Source organism: Coturnix japonica, chromosome 5 (genome assembly GCF_054131305.1).
Source record: "Coturnix japonica strain WE chromosome 5, WE-NBRP24, whole genome shotgun sequence".
Classification (NCBI taxonomy): domain Eukaryota; kingdom Metazoa; phylum Chordata; class Aves; order Galliformes; family Phasianidae; genus Coturnix; species Coturnix japonica.
In genome coordinates this window covers 27,320,785-27,347,540 of record NC_140667.1, presented here as the reverse complement: position 1 = coordinate 27,347,540, position 26,756 = coordinate 27,320,785, and the positions used below count along the sequence as shown (strand labels likewise).

Below are 26,756 nucleotides of genomic sequence, written 5' to 3'. Positions count from 1 at the left end.
GCAAATTTATTGCTAGTTTTATTCATAATGCTTTTCAACAATTTGCAATCCATTTTGTGTTATTTTGAGAGAATATAAAAGAAAGTGCGCAGATAGCAGCAAGAGTGGATTTAGTGAGAGTATTGTTGATTTTGGCTGCTAAATGTGAATTTGCTTGAGGCGAAATGATTGCTTTGTGCTTTGGTAAAATCCAAGATAAACACGTGGTACTGTGGTATAATTGCTCTTAGATCATGTTTTATGTGATACTCAAAGCCTCTTAAAAAGACCATCGTTAAGTCTCTGAACAAACTCTGCTACCTTAGGGAATCAGAGCCAGCTGTCAGCAAGAGGGGGAATAATTACTCTAGTTCTGAAGGATCCCTAATAAAGGGAATGGTGCAAATACCTTATCGCTCTTCTGTTCTCTGGGGAGAGTACTGGAACAGGAAATCAACTTCAGTGAACATCCTTGGAGGAGACAGAGAATGGACAGAATTCAGTTTAAAAACAAAACTAAAAGGTTTCTGAAGTGATTCAATTTCATGGCTTTATCAGAACTCTATGGGCCCATATTAGCATAAGAACTGCTATATCATTCCAGGATGCTGGTATTACTGATGCACAGACTTGGCCACAACTGAAAGTGTGCTTGCTAGGAAGAATTCTGGAAACTGATAGTATTTACACAGATACCTGTATGATGATCATTTACTTTTGTCTCAAGGCATCCTCAGTTTTATCGAAGTACTGATCGATCTGTGAAAGGTGAAGCAAAAGATGTAATGAGATTTATTTAGCTGGATTAAATTTCACTGTCACTGAAATAATATCTGCATAGACATCACTAAGACTGCACCACTAGGTCAGGATTTCTTTTATCACATATGAACTAGTCATTCTGGTGTCCTTCCACAGTGATGGAAGGAGCTAGGAAATTCTAAATGTTAAGTTCAGATGCAGAGGTTTAAACATGAAGTAACTGAATGTTGTGCTGTGAACCTTCTGGCTTGTGCATCCCTCATCAAATGTTCTGAAATTCTTGTCAATAGTAAAAGAGCAAGTATCTTGCTCCTGCTGCCTGAGTTGACATAGTAACAAGAGTGAGCTCAAATCTGTCTGGAGAAAGTTTGTTAATATATTAAGTGAAATGATGTGTTTTTCTAGCAGTGTTTACTGAACAAAATGCTCTCCCAACTCCTACAGAGCACTGCTCTTAAGCAGTGGCTGTGAAAATGGGCTGAGGTGGCCTTTCCTCATTCTAACTGGGATGCAGTGGGTCTCCAAGGAGAGATTATTTAATAGTGAATAGTAAACAAGATTTACCAAAGGGTGGGATGAGCTGAGATGTGATCACTGCATACCCAAACTGAAGTGTTCTCAGCTGAGTTTCTGTAACTTCTGTTACCTCCTGAATTTCAGCTAATGGAGTAGGGAAAAAAAACCCTTTCTGTGGGGAGGGAGGTGGGAAGAAAAGGTTTCTGTCAAAAAAAAAAAAGCATATCCATCAAAAGTACTCTTGTATGTGACTTTCCTTGTGATGCTTCATAGCTGGGACTTCCACTGAAATGCTGGATTGTAATGGCAGTGGTGGGTGAGTGAGAAATGAAATGCCTGCTCTTTGTTTTATCAAACAGGTACAGTGCCATACCTACACTGGATACTGCTGGTGTGTGACACCTGATGGCAAGCCTATTAGCGGCTCTTCTGTACAGAACAAAACTCCTGTATGTTCAGGTACTGTGGGAGTGGCTTCAACAAATACCTTTTTGATAACTGAAGGGGCATGGGGTGGACGTGTCCTGTTCAGAGCGCTTAATCTTTTCAGGTGACTCAGATAGTTTACCCAATTTATAACTGCAATTGTTGCTTGTATCTCCTTGTTTGCTTGCTGGCATTTGGAACCTTCAAGGAAGCTTGGGCTGTGGCATTTCCACCTGGCACCAAAGGTACTTGATGTTCTTACAAGGTTCACTGAGAAAAGTCCCTAAGGTAACAGAGTGGAAGCACAGCTTGTGGTTTCTGAGGCACAAGCTGCAGTATTGCACCAAAACCAAGAGTCCCCATGGCGGATGGGATAACTCTTATTCCATAAGCTGCACTTAAAAGAAATGGCTCTCAAATTGCACTGAGTTGGGTTATGGAGTGATGTTGCCTTCAGAGGTTGGCAGAAATGCACTCAGACTCTGCAAATCATCACTTTCTGCACTTAAAGCAGACTGAAGTTTTGTTTCTCCCCACAATTCAGCACAGCAACCCACAGCTCAAATAGAATGGGGCTGGAGGAGGGCTTCAGATTTTCGCATGGCTCAAATTCCTGGTTTAGATTTTAGCTTTACACGCTGTGAGCAGAACTGCAGTGGCCATGGCAAATAGTAAGCACAGGGAGCAATGGGAAGCTGGTTTGTGCAGTTTGGGAGAATTTAGAATTGACACTAGGATGATGACCTGTTGCCCCCCAAAAGAAAAGAAAGCGGGCATAGGCTTGTCTAACACGTTAAGTAATGCCATGCAGGGACTGCTGCCTTTGGCTTCATGCTGTACAGTTTGTACCTCGCAGGTATTTGATGCATTTCTGCTCTAACACCTTGCAGAGTTTGCCCATTAGATGCGAGCATGGTAGCATTCAAACCTTTCTTTTTAAACCTCCTCACTTATTTCAGCATCTTCTTGATTGTAGGATGTATTGTGGTAATAAGCAAACATAGTGACTGGTGTGAGCATTCAAGTTGAGTTGTGGAGATATCTATGGACCAGCAGTTCAAGTAAGGTAGCTTGAAGGGGGTGCTTGGTGTTTCACAGGCACATGGGAAGAAAGTAAGATCTATGCAGTAATTTGGCTTTCATCCACCATTCCAGATTTGGCTGAGCACATTTTAGAGCATGTTTTTCTCATGTGTTCACTTACTCTTGAGTTGTTCATAAAATTACGTTACCAGGTATCTAGAGTCATTGTGTTTTGTAGAGCACTCAGAAGTTAGCCTATGCCTGCTGGAATTGTGTACCTGATTCCTACTTGTAATTCAACAGTAGACCTGTGGTGAACTGGTCTGCAAGTTCAAGTGCCTGGGCAATAAAGCTTAGGGCTTGTATTGACTGGACTCTCAGTGCTGTTAAAGCTGCCTCCTTGAAACTAACTTTAGATCTATGTTTCCTGAAGGAACAGTAGTTACTGTTCAGTAATGGTATGTGGAAGAATCAGTTTCCTGAGAATAAAACTGTTTGACAAAAAGAAGAAATGCTTGCTGTGGATTTTTATGCTTTTGCAATAGATTCGTTCAGAAAGCCTTAATTATCTGCTCAAGTTTTAGTGAAAAAAATCACGATGAAGCACTAAAACTGTAGAAACAAGTGCAGAATCATATATATTGTATGAAATTTTAATTGTATATTAAAGTAAACAGGATGTGTCCTATTCAAGTACATGCTGGGCCTTATCCAGTGTCTCTTTTCAAATGGCTGTGGGTGTCCAGGGCTTGGTTGGAATCAGTTTTCTGGAAATTGTCCCTCTTAATCCCTTTCCATTAGAATACTGCCCCTTGCATTCCCTGCATGCTCTCCCTCACTGTTTGTGATATGTTCTTGATGTTTGCAAACCCAAAGATCTTATTGATCTTTCCTTCTTGTCTGTGGATTTATTCCAGGTTTCTTACTAGTGCACTGCTGTGTTAAACTCTTTCAAATCACTGGATCCAAATACTAAAGGCTTCTTGTTCACCCACATCCTAATTTCACAACCTCAATGCATAAAACTTCCTTATGCTGTCCCGGTTGGTTGAAGCCACAGGATCTCTGAATTGTAAACCAATCTGTTGGCAAGTAAAACAGTGCTTTTTAGATTGAGAAATTGACTGTTTTCAGGTAATATTTTCAGGTAAACGTTCTGTGTGATCCTTCGGCATCTAAAAATGTTTCTTTTTTTTTCCTCCACTTTAGGTTCTGTAACTGATAAACCATCAAGCCAGGGTAACTCAGGGAGGAAAGGTGAGTGGAGTCCTATGCTTCAGCAACTTGTTTTCTAATAGCAAATAGTTCCCCAGCCAAGTCTGTTGGGATAACTTAGAACCGGGGTTTCTAAATAGCTCTATGTGTAAGAGGCTTATGTGCTTTTAGACCTCCCCCTACAGTAGAAGAAATAAGATGACAGTCTGTTTGTGCATTACACTGTGGATGAAAAACTGTTTTCTCTGTGTTAATCAGCTGAGAAACGGTAAATGAAAGCAGAGCTTCCCAAAAAGACAGCAGGTATGGGATAGCCTTTGTTTGTTTGCCTTGATGTTGGCTACAAGTGTTTCTCAGTAAAATCACTAGAGATTAGGGATACACTTGCAGTCATGGTTGTGGCCTTACACGTACTGTAAAGGTGTGTGGGTTGGTTGTGGTTTTTTATTTTTTATTTTATTTTTTATTTTATTATTATTTTTTTAAAAACTGATATGCATAAAACCTTCTGGCCTATCGGAGCAGACCTACATTGAGACTCACCTGCTCTTGTAAACCTTACTCTTTTGTGTGTTAAACATTGGCCATCCTTCCTTTCACTGCTCTCTTCAGTCCTTGCCTCCTCTGGCAGGATGCTGGATGAGTCACTGTTCCTCTCATTTGTGTATTAGTAGGCCTTTATGTTCACAGACATGGAATGGATGGCCACTGGAGTATACACTGATGAGCAATCAAGTTTATCTTTAGATGTCCTACATGCTTTTTTTCAGTCCATTTTCTCCTTAACCCCCCACTCAGAGTCAAGTTTTTAGTTTCCCCTTACACTAGAAATACTGCACTGAGTGCAATCTCACTCCTGATGGTGAGAATGAAGACAGTTTCCTGGGAGTAGTTCCTATTTAGATATATGAAGCAGGGTTGTTACTGCTAACTCTAAATCAATTATGCCTGAGACTAACAAATGCAGCCAAATGCCTACCTCGGTGCCTAATTTTACTTTGAAAAACATTTCTATGCTGGGAATGTCACTTAACAGGGATTATGCTCAGAGCAATGATGCATTTTGAACATATCTGCTCTCCAGTCTATTTGTTGTTTATGGTAGCTCAGGAAAAGGTAAGGAGAAGAAAGAGGCAGGAAAAACTGTTAATTTAAGACTGAAGGCTAAAGCATTCTTCATACTTCAGATAAGGATGTGTCTCATAAACCTGTAATTACCTATTAAACCTCACAGTCTGTTTAATTGCCACCTGAACATATTGTTATCATTCTATTAATACAATCATTGCTAGTCTAGCCTGAGGTACAAGCAAATGAAGTAGCTCTTGCATTATTTTAGAGTGAGAGTTGTTTGTAGGCTTTCTACCTGAGTAGTCCTGGTTTGTTCTTTTAGAGCTAGAGGCAGATGACATAGAATTTCATAAGAAACAGAAGCAAAGGGAAAAACATCTGAACTTTTTGGCTGGAATGTACAGAAGAACTGTAAATGGAAGGAATTAATCTAAAATTTGTAACATAAATTGACTGTTCTGCATGCTGTCTGTGGCATCCTATTTCAGGAATGTGAAGCGTCATCATGTGGATGGAGAAATATCCTATGCAGTCAGTAGCTGTCAAGAAAAGAAAAACATTTCCCTTAGGGCCAGAATGCTTCAAGCAATCATGTAAACTTTATGTCTAAGTGTCTTCATCTGTTGGAAGCCTCCATATAAGCCTTTCTCCTCCATATCAGAAAAAAATCCTTGTGAGTGATTATTAAATCGTCTGCGTAGGTCTTTTGAGATTTGAGAAAGCTTTCAGAAGCTGAAATAATTTGGTTTAAAATTTGAGGGAGTTTTCATTACTCTTTTGACTAGTGAAAAATGCCTAGTCTAAAAATGAATTTGACTTTTTCATCAACACTTCATGACTGATGTTGTGATCCAAAATGGGATTTGTGGTAACGAAACCTGAAACAAGAACAAGCAGTCTGGCTTCCATGAAGCATGTTGTTCACTGGAGGCCTGGCTTCTTTAAAGCTATCATGGCTATAACCATCCATTCTGGCTGAGTATTCAGAGTCTTCCTGCGAAGACTTCCCTTTGCAAGAATACAAAAAGGACAGAACAAGGAGGAGTCTGGCAGAAACTGAATCAGTGATAATATCTGTATTGTAGAGGCACATCTTAGAAGCTTCTGACATCTCTTTAGGCCATTCTTATTTGAATTAGCTTTTGGGATTTCCTCTCTGCACAGCAGACTCTTCTCTGCACCTCCAGTTCAAATCTGTCACAGAATAGGCTCTCTCAGAAGGAAATGGAATTGCTAAGAGTCTCAGAGGTGATCTCTTTTGTCCTATTCATACAGGAATGTAAAATACAGAGCTAATAAACTTTGTATGATGTTGGTGCTTTTCAAGTTTTCAAGGCAAAATAGTTATTCAGATGGAGGCTGCTCTGCCTGGGAAACAGTGCAGGTGGGTATGCTCAGGCTATTAGGTGGCAAATGAAAGTGGAGATTTTACTAGTGTGTTAGCTGTTATGTAGGAGAAAGAAAACAATGTTGGAAGGGGAAAGGGGCTGGCTATCAGTAATACCTCTCTTTCTCCAAGTGCTTTGGCCTAGTTTCTAGAGGTCAGTAGGTATGTTGGAGGCATGAGAAGATGTGAAGTAATATGTCCTTCCTGTTCACAAGCTGTTTCACAACTGATAAAATGAAATGCCTTTATGGCCATTGGCTTGACATGTAGTTCCAGAAGTGGCTCTTGGGAACTTTTTTTGGAGAACAGGCTACAGTGCTGGCAAAACATCTGTTGTATTTTTAAATCCCATGCTCTAGTTGTCCATGTTTTCATTGCTGCTTTTGCTGTATGATGTAATACCAGTTACCCATGCAATTTGCCCTGTAAGGTAATTTAAATCAAATCAAGTTGGCACCAAACTTAAAACTTTAAAATAGCCTGTATTGATTTGTTTCATGCCTGTGAAATGCTCTGTTGTTGGAAGGCAGAGAAGAGCTGGGCCTGGGGAAGTGGTAATATGTTCTTATATGGTAGCATGGAAGCCTAGGCTCTCCAGGGTTTGCAATTCAGACATGTACTACCATTCCTCCTGTGCTGAATTCATTTTGCTGGAAAGTTTTATAAATAAGGTTGGTCCCTCTTATCCTTGATTCTGTTAGGCTTAAGTGACCCAGGTGGATGAGTGCAAAGAAGTGAGGCCGCAGCAAGAATGCTGCAATGTGGCTGATAGTACTGAAGGATGTGTGTGTCCTTGGTGAGCAGTTCCAAAAAAGCTAGCTGATAGCAAGCTAATGTTGGCGGTGAACACACGTGGAGTTCCCAGGACACTGAGCAGTGCATTCCTGTGCCGTGTTTTGAAGCAGCAGTTTGCAGAGTGGTGTTAAGACTATTTCCATGCACACTTGCAATGTTCAGTGCGACCATTTCCTTGGAAATAGAGACCGAATATTTCTGCATTTGCGGAATTCACTAAAAAATTCCCAGCAAGTTGTTAGTATCTGTAACTCTTAAACAAGCAAAATGAAAGATCTGCACTTGGTAAGAAAATGTCATTTTGCACTAAGGACTATGCAGCAGGGCGAGACTGGGGTGGGAGGGAAGGCTGGCGGTGAGTGGGGGAGAGGGACAACAGTGAAGGAGGTGCCCAAACTTACCAGGTGTAAATTATAGGGTTTTTTGCTGATGCAAGATCACTTGAACCTTCTATTATTCAATTCCAATTCTTAAACTAGTGCCAGGCTAGATCTTCTGTGCAGCATTCTTGCTAAGACGTACCTTGTTGGCTTAATTTTGCCTATTTTGTATTGCCTGTGTCTGTGCCAGCAGACACTCCTCAAAAACAGCTGGCATTATCTATTTGATCACATTCATTCTATTTGGGGTTCTGTTTGCTTCTCATTAGGAAAAAAAAAAAAAAAAAAAAAAAAAGGAAAAAAAAAAAGGAAATTGTTTACTGGCTTCAGCTGTGGTGGTGTGGCAGCGCTGGTCTGACCCTCTATGACCTCTTGTCCCTTTCATCTCCGAGGCCTACTACTCAGTGCCAAATGTTTCTCCCAAGTTACAGTTCATCAGAGAGATGAACTGGAGCTTGATAAGGTCTTTGTCCTTCCCCTGTCATTCACCACTGCCTTTCAGAGTAGGCTAAAACTCTCTGCTTCTTTACTTCCTTGCATGGTGCACTTTGCAGTTCTGTACCAAGGCAGATGTTTTCCAAATATTTCAGACTGTGCCCTTACCATGATAAGCAGTGATGGAGTAGTGCTGCCTCTCAGACTGCTTGGTCCTGTGTTCTCTGGTATCCTGACCCTCCAACTGCCATGCAACCCTTTCTGCTGGCTCTGCTCTCACAGCCAGCGCCCTGGTGGAAGTGGGTCCCTGTCCTGGTCTCTGTGCTGTAAGAGAGTGGTGAGTCACTGAGCAAATGATTTTTGGTACCAAGTTAAGGTACTCTAGACTCTTCTGAAGTGGTCTGTTCTCTCTCAAGGTAGACTGAGCAATCCTGAAGTGAAAAAGAGGGATGAATTTCCATACCTAGGAGATGAGGAAGCCCATCCAGTCTGGCACATGCTGTTCCTTCAGGCAGATGGAAAAAGTACCCATGATTTTTGTCAGATAGTGCAACTTTTCTTGGGTTGAATTAGGATTGTTGTCTGTTACTTCTTCCTGCTTGTGCCCTTTCTTATAAGGAGCCTCTTGCACTAATTCACTCCAGCTGCTGCTTAGTTTGAAAGCCTGAGAGATTTGGAAGATGCACACTGTCCCCTAGAGTGCTGGATCTCCTCTCTCCCACTGGGAACTTCTTAAAATATTAAGATGCAGTGAAAGGCATATTGGGAGCCAACATAACTGGATTTCTTCACTGCCTAAAGAATGCAGCTTGTTTCTTTCCAGCCAAAGGGAAGTTGTGCCACACGTTTGAAACAAAACAAGCAAACACAAAAATTTATTTTCTTTATCTGTGGAATGTTAAAGCTTTAGAACTCAATGATGTAGGCTTGGCAAATTGCAACCAAGAGCAGTGCCTTTCAGTCACCAAGCAGGCTCTAAAACGCAGGCTGATCAGGAGGTGGTGAGGTGTAAAAAACAGCAGTCCTGTAATTCTTTTTATCTCCATAAACTCTTGCAGTCTTCATACTTGGAATTGGAAACTAAGTAAACTGATAGTGGAGAGAGGGTCTAGAAAGGAGTGGAACGAACATTTAGGTGAGGATAGTTGTTTGTTAGTGATTGTAACTATTCTAGATGCCATGTGAGACATCTTGATGCTGTTTTTTATATCAACCGAATGAAGGAAATGGGAAAGGAAATGTGGTTAATCAGGGATTAAGAAATGAATCAAGTACAGGTAAATACGGTCTGTCTGAAATATCAGTGTCTGACATTATGAAAATATTGAGTGGGATGAACTCTCTTTTTCTTTCATGAAGTCTCTTGCAGTGTATGAAGTTCCAGGCTTGTTTTGACTAGCTTTATTTCCCTATTGCCGAAGCTGACAACAGCATCTGCAATTCCCTGAGCCTGCGGCAGGTGTGGTGATGTTAGTGGAATGTGAGCTCTGATGGGCCCCACAGGAGGGAAAACCTGGTTTCAAAAGTTTTACACTTACTGTCTTACATGCAAGCATTGAATTCAGTGCTTTGACTCACATTTGGAGTTGTGAAAACTTTGCCCAGTCAGTTTGCAGACAGTGTGTGTTTCTACAAGAAAATTCTGAAGCAATTTGAGGAACCTATGATGAGCAATTTGAAATTCCTGCCAATTAGAAGAATAGAACTGGGTTCTTCCTTATGAAATGGGCACAGAGGTAGGCTCAGTTGCAGGAAGAACCTCAGCTGCAGCTGTGGATAAATGGGCCCCCTCTGTGGCTCTCTTCCTGCTGATTTCCAAGAGTCTTAACTTCCAGAAAATGCTAATGGACTAGTTGTGCAACCAGTAGTAGCAATATGAATCAGTAATGAGCCATTAGTCTGCATCAGTAATTAGACTGAGCAGTAAAGGGTGAATGCTCTCCTCAGGCAAACCTGAGCAGAGGATGGCTTATGTTAATGTAAATTAATGGAAGCATTTGTACTTGGAGACCTGAAGCTTTATCTGCTGTTGGTAGGAAGTCAGGTGCAGCTGGCACCAATTCATCTGCTGCCTGTTTGTGGGAGGGGAGTGCTGCCTCCAAGGATTAGTATGTCTCAGAAGTATGAACAGACAGATGATATCTTGACAAGAAGCATCCCACTTGGTAGACAAGGCCATCAAGGTGAAACATGACCCAAGCTTGTGACTGTAGACTCTGTCTTCTCCATTTTTTTCTGGACTCAATAGGGTACCGATCAAACCTGGATCAGAGCTGTATTACTATACAAACCAGGTTTCCCACCTCTCTGATCTGTTAAGTAGTTAAAATCACATGTTTTGTGATATCTTTATCAGCTTGTGGCAGCTCCATTAAAGACAGAAGTACAGCATGGCCTCCATCAGTGAGATGAAGGAAATACAAATTTGCTGGGGCAGTGAAAAGTGATGGCTCTGACTGGTGGTCACCTTACCATGTTGTCAGTTTCTTGCAGAACATTGGCAGGTGCTAAGTTCACAGTGCTACTCAGACAATTCTGGATCCCTCGTGTCATATATTTTAAGATAAATAGTATCCTAATTTTTAAGCATGGATGAGGGAGAATTTTCAGTACAAAAATCAGCATTCTCTGAACTGTTCATTTCTGAAGTATTCCTAAGCAAGGATTGACATACTTCTTTCTTTTCTGGGTAGAGTATACACGCACATGCACAAACTGCACAGTGTGTTTTCATATAGTGTGGATATGCACGTGTAAGCCATCTGCTTCCTGAAAGCATCAGACTAGCTGTGCGCTGTGCTGTGTGAATGCTTCAAGCTCTCTGTAAAAGTGCAAATCTTGATTTCATCATACAGTGATAGGGGCAGATCCATAGACACAGAAGTAGTTTCTCAGTCTACCTTGTTAAAATTGAATAGGGGGCAGGAAGAAACACCAATGTATGCTGCTTTTCAGGAACCTGGGTGAGAGCTCTTCCTGGCTGAGGAACAGCCAGGAGAAACAAGTGCAACAGTAATGCTACAGAGGGCCTGCAAAGGCCTCGGTGAACCACAGATTAACAATTGTGTGGATAGAGTCAGTAGCACATAAGGTGGTGATTAGCTTGTATTTGTATTTCCGAGCAAATTTAGTGTGAGAATCTTCTTCATCATAAAAAGTCGTTCTGTAAGTATCATTACTTTTAATCAGTAGATTTGTTAGTTTCCAGGTATGAAGAATTGAGTTTAGTACTACTTATCGCTGTCCCTGTATTGTGTACATTATGCACATTTGCTTATTAAGTGCTAATTAAATCTAACTGTAGTAAGCGAGTGGATTTCACACCACTGCACGCAGTGGATCAATTTTCCAGAGCAGACTACGTTCTAAGCAGTATTTTATCTCATTAATGAAACAGATTTTTGAAACATTAAGAACTAAAAGAAATATTTAACTTCAAAATTGTTACGTAAGCAGTAGAATTTAAAAGCAATCCGTTTGGGTGCCCACGTTACTGATATGGTCTGAAATTGTTTAGTTTTTTATCAAGACATTTTCTGAGGCCTCAGAACATGTGTATCAAATTTGAGGCTGGAGAAAGTTTCATTGGCAAGTTGGAGCAGAAAGCAAATTTATTTATTTTTTTTAAACGTATATTTTGTTTGATATAACGCAAGAATTCTGCTTTCATCTATAAAGCAACAGTTCTAATCTGTAGGTTAGTCTATATAATATGACTTAATAAAATTGTAGTTTACAAGTGTTATTATAGCAATCTACAGACTGCTCATGTCTGTAATGTCTTAAGGACAGCTGTAAAGGTTTTTAAATGATTAAGTCATGGTATTGAGCTGCCTGGTGAGTAGATCTAATAAGCAGGCTACCAATTGATTAAGCAACATCTGTTAAGGTATTATTAACTGTTTATGTGCTATACAGAGGTTCCTGGTGTCTGACCAATTATGGCTTGCAGAGAAAAGAAGTAGTTCTAGGGACCGTGGGCTGTTTTTGTTGTTTAAGTACTTTGTAGCTATGTGGTCTCAACACCTTTTCTTTTTTTAAGGAGTTGTTAAAAAAATAAATTCTTCATAAGCTCTTTGTCTGGATCAACATGCCAAAATGTCCCAGTGTTATGCTATATGTTTCTCTAGATCCTTTAAAACAGCATCATTATAACTTAGAAATTAATAGTGCTAGACTTCCTGTCTTCTGCAGTTATTGGTTCTTAAAAACAAGCATGAGGATAAACTGGAGCAACTGATGAATTTGTAGATCAATGAAGCTAGAAGCTTTCTTGTGCCAGCCTAATATGGCCCTACGTTGTTTGAGTATTTGCATCCTGTGGAAGAATCTAGACATCTAAACATTTAAACATTACTTTTTTTTCCATGAATCAGAGTAATGCAACAGGAAATGTATTTCAAGTCTTGGGAACAGTGCTTCAGTTGAGCGTGACTGGAAGTGCTTTCCTTTCAGGTCCTTTATCCAATAAGCTCTATGAACATTTCTCTATATGGGAGATAAGCTACAAAGTTGTTACAGGGAAACTTGAATAGAGACAGAGCGTATGTGCTTGTAAATAAGGAATGGAGAGAGTGGACAGGCAACCGTGATCTTTGTTCAAGTTCCTGAAATGGTACCCCTGGGAATGAAAACATAGCTGGAATAATAGTTTCTCTACATGTACTTATCTGGGATTTTGTTTTACACTGACAGCAAGGGAGATATATTGAAAAATGGTTTGATAAAAGGAAGAGATGGGAGGAGTTTTACTAGCAGACTGAGTTTCTTTGGGCTGCATCCATGTCTTTTATTAAATGTTAGTGTTCCCAGATTCTGATTCTAGGTGTTGCAGCAGCAAGGCAGTTCTCAAGAATACAGACTTGACAGGTTTCATCATGACTGTTCAGCTACTCACAAAAACAGCTTTAGTTGATGGCGGTTCTTAAGCTTGGTCTTGTGCTTGTAATTTTGTGGGATGATCCTCCTTCTCTTAAAATACAAATATTCTGAGTCTAAGACTAAGATGCCACTTGTGCCCTAACTGTTTCACTTTTGGTGAACCATGTGTTATTCTATATAAAGTTATTTCCTTCCCAAGCTGGTTAGATTCCTTGGAAGTCTTTTGGCACAATTCAGTTACTCTGCTCATCTGTCTCCCTGCATTCTTCCCCATCCCTTCTCTCATATAGAAAAACAGGTCCTTCATTTTCATAATCAAATATAAAAACTGCTTCAAACTAAATGCAGATCCTGAGATGAACTAGCTGGGGCACTGTAGTCAGAGAGTAGAGTTGTACTCGCTCACTTAAACATCCTCATTCTATTGTAATGATCTTAGATAAAAACAAAACTGCAAAAAGAAATGGTGAAAAATGTAAGTCTTTTCTTGCTTTCCCTCATTTGTGCATATGCAGTACACACATAGCAGCGAGGTATCCTTTCTCTTTGCAGTGAGGAAATGAAAAGGCGTATTGTAAGCTCAAGACTGGTCTGGTTGTCAGCCAGGAATTAGTCCTCTAAAGGAGAAAGGGAGAGGGGCTGGCGAGAGAAGAGGCTTGGGAGGGAGGGAGAGGGGGGGCTGAAAGGGTGAACGTACACTTTGTGATAGGTTCAGTGCACATGGCTAGAGATGCAAGGGGTCTTGTGCTTCCTCAGCATGCAGGTGTCGGTCGAGAAAGGAAGGGAGCTTGTGTTCTTATACATGGCCATGTGTCTGGGGGAGCAGGGTCAAAAATTTAGACTATTTACTTAATCCCTTGGAACGGCTTTTTTCTCTTCTGTTTTCTTTTTGTGTTTAACAGACTGCTTTACAGGGGACACGTGTGGTAATTAACACATGCAGCTGTAGGGCTTCAGCCATATGTCTGAATTTCAAATGGCCATTGATCTGGGAAATTTGCTGCCGTCTCCATCCCCCACTTGTAGGCTATATTCCTTGAAGATGTAGGGGAATTTATGGAGCCTTTGTCTTGAAAAGACTAGCACTGGAAGGAGAGGAGAAAAGGGAGTGTGTGTGTGATGTTGTGGAAAGAGCAAAGAGAGACTGAGATTCTAATCACACTCTTCGTGCCCCTTGCCCCAGGCCACCATATATTTCAGGTAGCTACTAAAACATTCCCAAAGTTAGGAATCTGATAATTACTCATAAGAAGCTTTCACAACGATCATTACTTCTTTCCTCTTTCTGTGAAGCAATCTAAGATCAAAATTGCTATATCCTTTATATCCTTGCTTGCTTTTTAGACCCTTGCTCTCTTTTCCAGACAGCTACAACTGTCTGCCCTCTTACAGAGTCTGAGAGCAACTAGGAAGGGGGTTGGTTATGGACTCTAAGCAGCCTTTTGGGAGAGGTAGCAAGGGGATAGGTTTGGGGTTGGGGGACGAAGGGGGTAGGGAGAGTGAATAGAAGCTACTTCACATCAAAGCTGAGGGTCCTCAAAGTAGACGTCTGATATATTGTAGGTGGAATTAAATCAGAGACTAAACAAAAATCGTATGGTGGTTGCTGCTTTTGTCTAACTGTGCTCAGGCAGCTGCTAACACTGCTGTAGGGCTTTCTGCATACTGCTGTCCAAGTTTGGGGCAATGTCAAGTGCTAAAATCTTGCTATGATACATGGTATTCTGGAGTGAAATTATTGTTTGTGCAGAAATTTTTTATTCCCTGTTTTATTTCAAATGTTCTCAAAGCAGAAGGATCCAAATGGAAAATGATTCAAATGTGATAAACGGGGGTTTAAAATCCTGCAGTATCTCTCATACTACTGGTACTTACAGAGTGAGATGAAAATGTATGTTTCCACCAAATGTGAAGCTATGAAAAAGGCTCTTCCTTGTCTTCCACTTCTTCAGTCTCATTCATGTGTGTATTCAGAGAGAGCTGTCTGTTGTTGATTCCTTGTTTTTGCCACTCAAGTAATTTTGGCACTATGGAGGTGTTTCTGCTCTGGGAAGGAAAGCACATTCGTAACTCAAAGTGCATGCTCCAACTCTTGCTGAAGGGGGATTGTCATTTGCCCAGCCCTTATAATACCGCTCTTCTCTTCTGTGTTCTGTCTCCGCTTTCCTTGAGAAGTCTAGTTCCAGGGCTGCCTGGACCAGACATATACCATGCTGACTTAATTCCTTTTCTCCCTTTGTTACTACGGACATGACTCCTTTTCGGGACAAGAATGCCTAACATCCTCTCTGCAGATTGACATGAGCCTTCTCAGTGAAGGCCATCAATTGCCAGCTGCCATTGTCCATGAGGAAATAGGCCACAACTCTTCAGGTAGTCGTGATTTTTTTGTAACAGGCATTTTTTAATGCTGTGCATTATGACAAGTTCCATAAACTGTCTAGTCACCTTGGATCTTTTAGCTCTTCCTCCATTTCCCCTTAGATGTGGGTATCAGTAGGGGGATGACTTTAGACTTTCAGAGGACAGATGAGTGCATAGCAGAATGAAAACTATTCTTTGCTTGCATAGGGAGCCTCTTTCTGTAGCCTTCATGGCTTCTTTAGGTTTGAAGGTATTGTGATAACTTTCCTAAGTGTTGTACTTGAGCTTACACCACTGAAATTAATACTGCTATATAAGATAAACAGCCATGCTCAGTGGCGGGTGCAGGTTCTCTTAATGTTATCTGTTCTGAATGTTGCTAGAAGCTGTGAAACCTCAGTCTGCTACAACAGGCGGTCTGCAGTCATGTCTGAAAACTTTCCAGATGACAGAAGCAGAGCTTGGAAGCTGAGCTGGGGCTTCATGTCCCATTCCTCAGCAGGTAATAAAACTAGCATTCTTTAACTGTGCTCAGGTGACAGGTGAGGATGGGCTTACAGCTTGCATGATGCAAAATTTTCTGTTCTGAAACTGTCTGCTGCAAAATAAAAGTTAGGTGCAGAGTTTGAGAAAACAAGAAATCTTATTTCTCTGGCTTCAAAGTTCATTTATTACTGACAAGTTAGAAAAAAACGGAGATCGCACAAACTTGAAGCTCCTTGCTTTACTGCCAAGTTAATAGCATTGTAGTTGGAACCTTTGCTTGGGAAAGGGGAGAGCAAGATGTGAGACTCTAGTTTGAATTAGATAAGTGCTCTGAATACTAGCTTTAATTATTTTCAAGTACTTGCTTTGTCTTTTTCTTGGTAACATGCCCATATACCTGAGGAAGAACATGTTTTGGAATGCCACATTTCTGTAACTGGTTAAAACAACAGTTTTCTGCAAGTACTGAAGCAAATTTAATATCACCAGATAGCTTGATTATCGGAGCTTTCATGGATGTTGCTTGTTTCTAGAACAACATTTATGTCTTTCTCTGCATTTGCACTAAAATCTGTAAAAGCTCTGTCATCAAAATATTAAAGTATAATGGCTTAGTTTTCATTTCTGCATTGTTCTCTGTACAACAATATTAGAAAGATATTTTTTTTCCTCCCCAGAAAGGTTTGCATAACTTATATGAGTCAGGTATTTAAGTGGTAATTACCACAGGGCTTGGTTCAACCTGCAGAGTTCAAATCTGAATCTGGATCTGAACTTTCCCAGAGGCAGGGGGTGTGTTTGGACATTGTGTCGGTTTGACCTATTGTAGTGCAAGCTCTGAAATGTAGGTCCAGATGTGGATTGGGGTTCTGTGTCTTCCCAAGTATGAGACACATAGGGCAACTTGCTTTGATTAAATGGAGTCCTATTAAATAAAGCAATTGAAATAATATAAAACTGGATCTCATTCTGGGGAGAATCTGGTGTCCCCAAGCGTTGTGTCTGAAAGGCAGTTTTTTCCGTGCCTTTATTTTTCAAAGGGAGCTTATTGCTGAAAGCTGTAAAGAATAAGAAGAGGGCAGGGTTTTTTTTGGCTAATTACTATGGAGGTAGCTTGAGAAGTCAGGCAATAAATAAGAACAGGAGATTTTACAGAGATACTATCTGAATCTCAGGATTCTACAATTTTAAAGGCACGGAATCCCAGAGACCAGAGCAGCGCCGTTAACACAGAGTGCTGCTCCAGGCCTTTTTGACACGTTTTCTTTTGAAGGACCAGGAGCAGGAAGAGAGAGCTCTTTGTCTGCAGTCAGAATAAACTCATTGTACACCCAGACAATTAACTCTTCAATCGACTTGCCAGCCTCTGTAAAGCACTCCAGTTGCTCTCTGTCTATCTCCAGCTCTATTCAGACACTTAAGTGCACCGATGTTTTTTGTTTATTATTCTGAAAAAGTCCTTCACAAGAATAGTCGGAGCAGATGAACATTGTCCCCTCAGCAGCATTTATCTCCGCCTGGCAGTGAATGTGTCAATCAGGAATCAAAAAGCCAAACAGAGGAGGCTTTGAATTGTGTCACGGGGGTCAGAGTTGCTTCCAGCTGTCTGTGAGTGGGACAGTCAGGGCAAAGAATGGTACTGCCATACAAATGCACCGACTACATTGGATCACAAAGTCCTTGGGGCCTGAGTAGCTTTTTTCATGTTGACGCACCTGCAAGGGAGATGTGAGGAGGGAGGAGGAGGGGGGGAACTAATGGCTTCCAGAAGGCACGCTGGAAGGCTCCTCGTCCTGGCTGGGTGCTGCCTGCAGTGTGCTAGTGCAGGAACAGCCTGCATTGGTACAGCATACAGAATTGCTGATATAGGGAGGGAAAAATGGCTGCAGTGGCTGTGCTAATCAGCCTGTGTCGTTAGAGCTCCTTAAGGCCTTTCTGTTGGGAACTTGGGTATATTTTCACCTTTAAAAACAAGCAAACAAAACTCTTCTACATTCTGTCTCCAAGCATCTGTGGGTTGTTACACTCAAACCGAACACACTGTTGCTCCCTTCTTAAGATGAAGACAATGAAGAGTGAGAACTCACTTTCACTAATCTGGTTTTGAGAGTTGGTTTGTTGTTTTTTTTCCCCTAACAGCTGTGGGATCTCCATGCATACAAGTGGAAAGGGTGTGAAAACTTGTCAGGGAGGTCTCTCTGCACTGCTGCATTTCCATTTCAGCTACTTGGCAAGAAATTATCTCGATTTGGCTGGATTGTAAGAATTTCACATTTTCTGGCATGAATGCTAACTTTCTTCATTTATATTGGCAAAATCTGTCTGTGCATAAAAGTTGCTTTGGCTATTAGATTAATTACAAATTGCTGAAGCTGCTTCACTTGGTGTAGGAAAGAACAATCATTAAGGCAACAACTTGCTCTACCAGTACAGTACTGGAAGGGACATGTACTTTTGTACAAAAATCCCATACAGTCTTAACGCAGTTTCTGTTGTGCTCTAAATTGCCTACTTGGCCTCAGCTATGCCCTGCAGTGGTGCTTCAAAATGGGTGGTGCTCTGTGGAGAAATCACCTGAGGCTGAAAACAGGCTGCCCCCTCCTAGCACAGAACTATGCATTTAAGGTTGTCATACTCTTACTGCCTTTGCTGTTCAAGCTATAGATCTATGAAAAGACTAGATTTTGTATGAGGGGATGATTGACCCTATAAACACTCTAGAACTCTTGAAAATGAATCAAGTGTGCAGTGTCTCATGAATGCCAGTGAGGGTAAAAGAGGTGATCTACTAAAGATGTGAGATTGCTTAGAAGGACAGTGGATTTTAATCTATTAGCATGATGATGCAAGTATACAGATGACTTTTACAGGGAGTATTTTCCTGGGTGGGGAATGTGATATAGAAGATTTATTCTATCCAGCTTCCATTAGGTGATGCTTGTGGCAAAAACAGTGAACTGGAGCAGTGGGCAGTTACTTCACATTTTTCCACAGTGATTTATGCCCTTCCCTGTGTCAGGGAGTTTACTTATCTCCAGGCATAACTTAACTTGATCATGTTCTCAGTGTCTGTAGTTCAGAGTATAAAGATCACTTTAACAGTCATCTTGTACTTGAACTGAATCCCCTCAGCCCCAGGGTACACTGCATTCATTCCAGATATGTATGCTTTCTAGATATTCAACAAGAACAAGGGTAAGAGAGAGAATAATCTTCATCTTAGTGAGACCATAAGGAGTTCCTGCCCATCACTAGCAGCGTATTTGGACACGCAGGTAGCTGTCACTGGTTTGAGATATTGTTAACACAAAGCTAGTGTGAGTGATCCTCTGTCTTGTGGTAGTGCAAGTGGTCTTCTGCTTTATGGCCATTGTATCTTAATGTGGAAGTGACTCGGAAAAGGATATTGGACCTGCCCGTTTTGCTCTTGCCAGAGATAAAAAAAGCCAAATAACCATTTTCAGTTTGGTACCAATTGAATCAGAGAAGCTTTCAGTTCAACTTTTGCAGGTTGACCCCAGGAAAATAGAGGCTTGTTGGAAAAGGAGTTCTATGGCTTTCATACCCTGTCCCACAAGAGGTGTTCTGTTGAATAATGCTGTCTATAGTCAGTGCTTGTCTTGGAAAACAAAAGTGGGTCTTTGTGCTGTGCTGTAAAACGTGGAAGAAAAGTAAACTCTTCATCAGGGCTCTGAGAATATTCTACATGTAATTTTATTTTTAAATAATTATTTATTATTAATCTCTGCATCTCATTTTATCTTTGATTCTGTGGTACCCTGTTCCTTATTGGGAAGCATTGCCATCTAGGGGGATTAGGAAGCACTCATTTGACCTCATTGATCTCTCTCTATTTTTGACGAGCTCTGCATGGGCAACTATTGTAGTTCCACATCATTTTATTAAAGTGTGGAATTTGAGTGTCTTCTGAAGAAAAGGATAAATCACACCTGGTAAACACACCTCCTGACCTTTGGCTCCAAAGTAAACACATGCTGTACATCTCACATAATATCAAAAGAGGCTGTAGGCCTCCAAAATAGCTTGGCTTTTCTGTTCCCTGTAAAAATGCTTGAATAAAGTATTTGTTCAAAGTTTTTAGATATGAAAAATAGAACTTGTTCCATGTTTACCAGGGGCAAATAGGCCAGTGGAACAAATGTTTAGAGTTATGAACAGTGTATTGAGAGAGAGGAGTATTCAAATGAGAGTGGACAAGCATTAGGGTTGTTCTTCTGCCCAATGGGAATAGCAGTGAAAATTTTTGTCGTAAACCAGTTTTCAACAGAGACTTCTTGAGAGTCTCCCAGTTTAAGAACAGGCCTGGTAGTCTCAGAGTTAAGAAGCTCGCAGCTGAAAATTGATGGGATATTTTTAAGAAGGTGCTTTTTTATTTTATTTTTTTCAATGTGACTATTCCATGACCTTTGGAAAAAAAAATAAATAATAATCAGTAATGTCCATGGCTTTTGATTTTTGAAATATGGTGGATGTAGTTACAGAGCTCTTGTTTGTTGCACTTCTTTCTTGTGTGTGTGATGAAAGTACTTGAACAAGGGAATAATTTTGCTTCCCTCTATTTGCAAAATGCTTAACAGTGTTCAGGGTGCTGCTTCAATAATGACTTTAGTGACAATTTGGCCTTGTAACTGAGTGAGGAAATGACCATGTTGTTCTTAAATGATCATCCCTCTATGCTCTAAAAAAGAAAAAACAGCTCAAAGATTAGTTTCTTGTTTTTGTCTGCTTGCTGTATTTGTTCTGTCAATGTTTAATACCTTTTAAAACCTTAATGGCTGCTTTTGTTTAAAAAAAAAAAAAAAAAAAAGAGATACACAAAATTATTACTCTTTAAGTGTGTTTCCCAGTTGCACACACGCACGCGCACAGGTAAAGACAGAAAGATGAGCCATAAAGAAATCCCCTGAACCTGAAGCATCCCGAGTTCTGCCAAAGTTCACATGAGGGTTTGGATAAAAAGTGCTGTGGCTCAGATCCACATCTAATTTTTCTCCATTGTTGGCTCCTGGGTTGCTGCTTTAAATCTGAAGAGCAGTTCTGTAATTACTTGCTGCAGAAGCATTCATGCAAACAATAGGAATTAACTTATTATCGTACTGGTAATTTCTTTGTGCCAGGACTCTTCTTATTTTATGTAACTTATGAATTATTTACCTTTGCAGTTGCTTTATGAGTATCTTTTGTTGTTTTGGGCTGGCTTCTCAATCTGTAAAACCTATCGTGTGATAGGACAAGGGATAATGACTTCAAACTAAAAGAGTGTAGATTTAGTTTGGATATTATGAATAAATTGTTTACTCAGAGGGCAGTGAGGCTGAGCTCAGCTGCCCAGAGAAGCTGTGGATATCCCATCCCTGGAGGCATTCAGGTCCAGGTTGGATGGGCCCTAGGGCAAGCTGGATCATCTTTAAGGTCTCTTTCAACCTAAGCCATTCTGTGATTCCATGATAACATATTGCTTACTTCTTCATTATGGTGTTGTTAACCTAAATACATAAAAAGCGATCACTGTGGCTTCTGAGGTATCTTGTATGAGCAGAGCAGCCTATTATGGCAAACAAACAAACAAACAAAAAAAGTGAAGATCAATTAATTACCTTTATCCAAAAGGCAAGATGTTCTTTCTGGTAACTTAATAAAAAATCAGGGAATTATTTCAAGAGATCACTTGCTTAAACTTTGAATCAAAATTACAGCTTGTCTGTGTTACTGGTAATACCCAATAACAGGAAAACTCAAAACAGGAGTTAACTGAGAAATGGTAAGTATGTTCTCTTCCAAATTGTTTTAATGCTTAACTGTAAGCATAGCAAAAAGAAATAAAATACACTGAGAGGGAAAATTACTTAGAGGATTTCTTTTGCTCATTTCTTCAGTAGATCTCTAAGGCTGAAATGGAATTACCAGCACATTTTTGCTTCCTGTGAATTAGATGGCTTTATGTAGAAATACATAAAGTTAATGCTGTGAGGTTTTCAGACTTCACTCACTTTATAAAACTGCAAATGCGGGTTTTGATTGAAAAATGATCTATGGGCCTGTTTTCCATCTCTGCCCATCCCCTTCCCTTCAGTGGTCTTTATTTTTTGGTGTAATCAGAACCAGTAAAGGGAAGTCAGAGGAAGTCCTACCGTTGCTACCATAGGAGGGGTTGTCCTGTATGCCTTTCCTTCCAATGGCTTCTGCCTTGTGCATCTGATACAGCCTTAAAGGTGGTGGTAGCTTGCCTTCTCTGGCATGGACTTCTCTCTCCAAATGATTTTTGCTGTACTTGGCAGTTCTCCACTGTGGGTTGTTGCCCACTCTCCTGATGCCTAGTGTCAGCTTTACCCATAATACATGAGAAAATGGTTGTTACAATTTTTTTTTTTTAAAGTCACTATTTTCTGAAAGAAAGAAAAATAAACATCAAAACCCACCACTGCAAATGATACTCGACTTATTACCTTTTTCTTAGTTTATATCTAAACAATATTCTACATTTTGATTTTGAATGTAACAAAACACTTTCCTGTAGAGTGTGTGCCTGCTTAGACAAAATGTTTGATTGTGGAAATGTTCACCTGGTGCTCTCCATTGTTCCAATACTGTGTAATAATGATCCAGGCTGGGTCTTGAAATCCAGATCCCTCTGAGCATCCAATGTGAATTCAAACCATTTCTGTCGATGTGATGGATAGTCATATTGGGCCAAACTGAGCATAAGCTGAACAGTTTCCCTGTAGAGGCAGGCTACATTTTGTGATTTACGTTTCCCATGGAATCTATTTTGGTTGGAGATTTTAATTATGAAAGACCTATGGTCTGAAGACATGGACAACGCTTGCACAGAAGGTTTCTCAACTCTATTTCAATTAGAGGGCATTGCCTCTGCATTGCAATTAGAGAACACCTTGATTCAGATATTGTAAGAAAACAAGATTGACCATCCCTTTCTAACAGCTCTGCAGTGAAAACTGGTGCCTGGTTCTGCACAGGTAAGTTTCACAAGAATAGTTTTTCTTTTGAACAAAAAGAATAATGAGAAAGACACAACAGGGCAGCAATTCCTAGACCTCTGCTGTCACAAGGAATAACCTGTGTGAGCTGTAGCCACTTAAACCATAATGGTGATTGCCTGATCAGTGCAGCAAATGGAAACTGCTAGGTGATTCATACTGGTAGTTGGTGAGGGCCAGGGAGGGGAGGGAGGCTTCTTTAGAATCAAAGGGTAGTCTGTGCATGCTTGCTGTGTAAAATGTTGCTGCTGATAGCATAAATTTGATTTTGTTTTGCTCTTTCTGTCTTCTCTCTCTTCTGGACTTGGCCGGGCCATGTACAAATCCCAAACATTCAACAGTACTGGAGAGTAGATAGTATTTACCTCAATAATGGTAGTTTCTTTTCGATTCTTTTTAACTCTCAATTCAGATGATGGGTCGAAGCCAACGCCTACCATGGAAACCCAGCCTATTTTTGATGGAGAAGGTAAGAGCATCCTTTTATTATTATTATTATTAAAAAACAAAACAAAACTCAAATAACAACAAAGAACAATAACAAAAAAAGAAAACAGTGAAAAAAGACACTTCCCTTACTCTTTTCCCTGGGGTTTGTGGCTCAAACAATCTCTTTATCCTGCAAAGCAGAAAAGCCAGTGAATCTCATAAGTTATCCAAATTTCACAGTGCTCTTGGGACCTCAGGCATTTTCCCTAATCCTTTTACATCCTCTTCTCCCCCCTGGAATCCAGCAATAACAGCAGTTGAACAAATTCCTAGGATAACCTTGGAGGAAAAGGTGTCATGGCTAAAAAATGTCTATTGAGTCAGAAATGGGAACTTCCTTTAGGTTGTCCTTTCCCCTTGCTCTCTTCACCCTCTCGATGCCATGAGTTTTGTAACCTCTGCAATTCATTACAGCATAACTACAGGGAGGACAGTGCTAAACTACAGCTTGTGCACGCAGACTTGGAAGAAAATTGCTAAGAGGTTTCTTTTTCTAGCATTTACTTTCATTGATGTGCATACTATCTGAGCAAGTGAAGTCAGTGTCTTGGGTCTACTTAATTCATAGCCCACCAAGGCAGCTTCCTCCTCAAATAGGCTAGTTATGTAATTGTATTATCTCAAAATACCAGACTTCAGTCCATTGGAAGCCTTGAAACAGAGATAAAATGGCTGTCATCAAGCCTTTTAGATGGACAAAAAGAAATACTTACCAACAGGGATACTGGTCCTTGATTAATTAGTGGACCTATTAGCAGTTGAGCTGTAGGCTCAAGTCCAGGCCATTCTGTGACCAGTTTACTGGATTTTAAACTGGATTAAAGGCAGAATTGGAAACTTCTGAGCAAGAGTAATTCATATTGCTGATACTTGCTGCCTTCTTGAGAAAATGGAAAGCAGAAATGGGGTGTGTGTTGTTGCTAGAACAAGCTTATTTATTAGCAAGATACTGTAGTCCTGTCATTTTTAGAAATCATATGTGTGTAAGAATATTCTTATAAGCTTTATGAAACAAAACAAAGTCTTCGCAATAAAAAGCATTTTCAAATAAACATTGGAGTCTAAAGCCTAGTTAACTGTCTCTTGTTTATATCAAAGGAAAGTTCCTTCTGGCAGCAAGCTTATGTTCTATTAAATTGCAGTCTGCAATCACAGCATGCTTCTGGCCTTTAAATTTTCCCAAGAGGGAGTGCCCATAGGTATTCAAAGGAGAGAATGCACTAGTAAAATGCGGGAGTGAACTAAGCTGGTTAAAACAGCCTGTTCAAAAAATCCTTCTAGGAGCAACACTATACCTTGGTTATTTTAAATAGAACTGGGCAACGTTATTGAGAAATACTGCAGTGAACAGACCTTTTCTGGTCCTTATGGTGACAGGCAAAATCTAAAAACACTTTGTCCTATCTTTTATGAGACGTATTTTCAATGCCTAAATTTTGCATTGATTTCTTAAATCAGGAAGTATGTAAGAACACTACAGAAGAGAAGGCTTAAGACTGACCTTGTAGCAGCCTTACAATACCTACAAGAAGGTTATCTAAAAGATGGGGGCAGGCTCTGCACAGTAGTGCATGATGGAAAGATGAGAGTCAAAAACTGAAAAAACATATTCAGACTGAATATAATGAAAAGCATTTTTAGCAATGGAGCAGTTTTTCTAGAGAAACAATGTGATCTGCTCTTCCTTTCTAAGCCGGTTTGATAAAGCTGTGAGCAGTGTGGTCTGATCTCATAGATGAGATTTTTTTTCAATGTGTCTCCTGTCTTGAGCAGAAGGTGAACTGGAGATCTTGGTGTGCTTTGCTGAACAGCCCTTTTGCTCTGAGCAACCACATCACAGTGCTGCACCAGAATCGTCGTCCATTATCTTAGGTAGCTCTTCTTGAGAACAGCATGTACTTGGTGTCAGATGCAAGTGTCAGATGACAGAAGAACTTGGAACATTCGCCCACCAGGTCTAGACTCTGTAGATGTTCAAAGGAGTTAGTGTCCAAATCTCATTCAATTCCTGTGCATTTGGGATTGAAATATCTTTTGGTATTTTTTATAGTGATAATCCTCTTGGGGCAAGATATTCCTCTACAGAAAAGTGTTTTAACGGCCTTTGCTTTAGTTATAAATAAAATAATTTAGGAAAAAAACAACCCACACAACAGTTTTATTTCCTCTGGTACTCCTAGACCCAGTTTTCTTTACATCCAACCTCTATTTAGTTTTAACATGCAAGTTATATTCATTTCCTAAAGAACAGCCTCTTTGAGTGCCTTATCTTTTTGGAAATTTCACCTCTTCACACTATAGGAATCTACTCTTCCCACAGACCTGTTGTTCAGAGGAGTAATTAATCTAGATTGCTTCTCTGTAGTCCAAAAGCTATCCAGGTTAACTGGATTGAAAATACATTTTTATGATAGATCCCAAACGGTTCACTTTCTTTTTCTTTCTCCTCTTTGCTGGTGATTCTTTTTCCTGCAGTTGTCAGCGTCACTTACAGATCTACACTGTAATGTCTCTGACCTGTAGTCCCTGACCTGTATTTTGTCATCCCTTAACTTCAGTAATCCCTTTCTTTTCAGCTGTAGATGTACCCAGCGCAGAGCAAGAGCTAAGTTTCATCCCAAATCTGGGAGTTTGGATCCAGCACTTTGCTTTATGGCTTTTTCTGCTTTTATCCTTCTGCCTTTCCCACCCATTCATCCAATGTTTTACTTGATGTGGCTATCAAAAAATATAAAATCCCAAAATATATGGGTATATGTGTTTTATAGGAACACATAATGACTGATAACACAGTGTATTAAAACTTGCAGGTAAGACAGTCTTTGTTAAGCAAAATTCTACTACTGCTGGGACATCTATCAATGTTCAACCTGTATTGTCATGTGAAAAAATGCCCTTAGCGTGATTACAATAATATTTACTGTCCAGTGTAACAGAAAACACACAGGCAGGGAAAAATGTCATTTTTCTTTCATGCACTTTAAATGTGTGATCAGATTCTCCTGCTGTCAGCCAGCTTCTCCCTCGCTGAGCAGATCCACGTAAATATCAAAAAAACAGCAGGAAAAGTTTTGTAAAAACTTCTCAGAGGAACTTCTTAAGACAGACTCCAGGATTTAGTGTGTAAAACACGTTCTTGTGGAAACTGGGAAATGTTCAGCTTACAAGTGTCGATGCTGAAAATGTCAGTTTAGGAACTCTATGGTACCAAGTCGTGCTTTGCTGTAAGTTCTATTCAGGTACAGTTGTTTTGTCATTTCTGTAAGGAGCTGCTTAAGGCAGGTTCTGAAATTGACAGTAACACTTCAGAGGATGAACTCCTAAGCATCTGTATCACAAATTTGTTTTGGTATCTTGGTTGTAGTGCATTAGAAGACTTTTTTAAACCAGAACTTGTTTCTTTAAAAATTTTCCCTAGAAGTTTGAAGTCTTTTCAAAAATGTACTTCTTTTTTTCCTTTCCTATTTGAGTTTTGTTGTTGCTTGTTTTAGGGATCTGACAAAACTGTGGCCAATTATGCTTGGACTG

General features: G+C 40.1%; 1 protein-coding gene across 7 annotated transcripts in view; it reads left to right on the top strand.

Moving 5' to 3' along the window:
* The window catches only part of SMOC1 (SPARC related modular calcium binding 1), a 153,944-nt gene that overhangs the window by 86,974 nt on the left and 40,214 nt on the right, over window positions 1–26,756 (top strand). For 4 of the 7 annotated variants that reach the window (XM_085548960.1, XM_015864717.3, XM_015864715.3 and 1 more), the window contains exons 4-6: window positions 1,617–1,716; window positions 3,916–3,963; window positions 23,119–23,208. In XM_085548960.1, the coding sequence (XP_085405086.1) occupies window positions 1,617–1,716; window positions 3,916–3,963; window positions 23,119–23,208 (238 nt within the window). The remainder of the gene's footprint in view (window positions 1–1,616; window positions 1,717–3,915; window positions 3,964–23,118; window positions 23,209–26,756) is intronic. The other 3 variants (XM_085548959.1, XM_085548957.1, XM_015864716.3) reach the window with 1 other exon arrangement.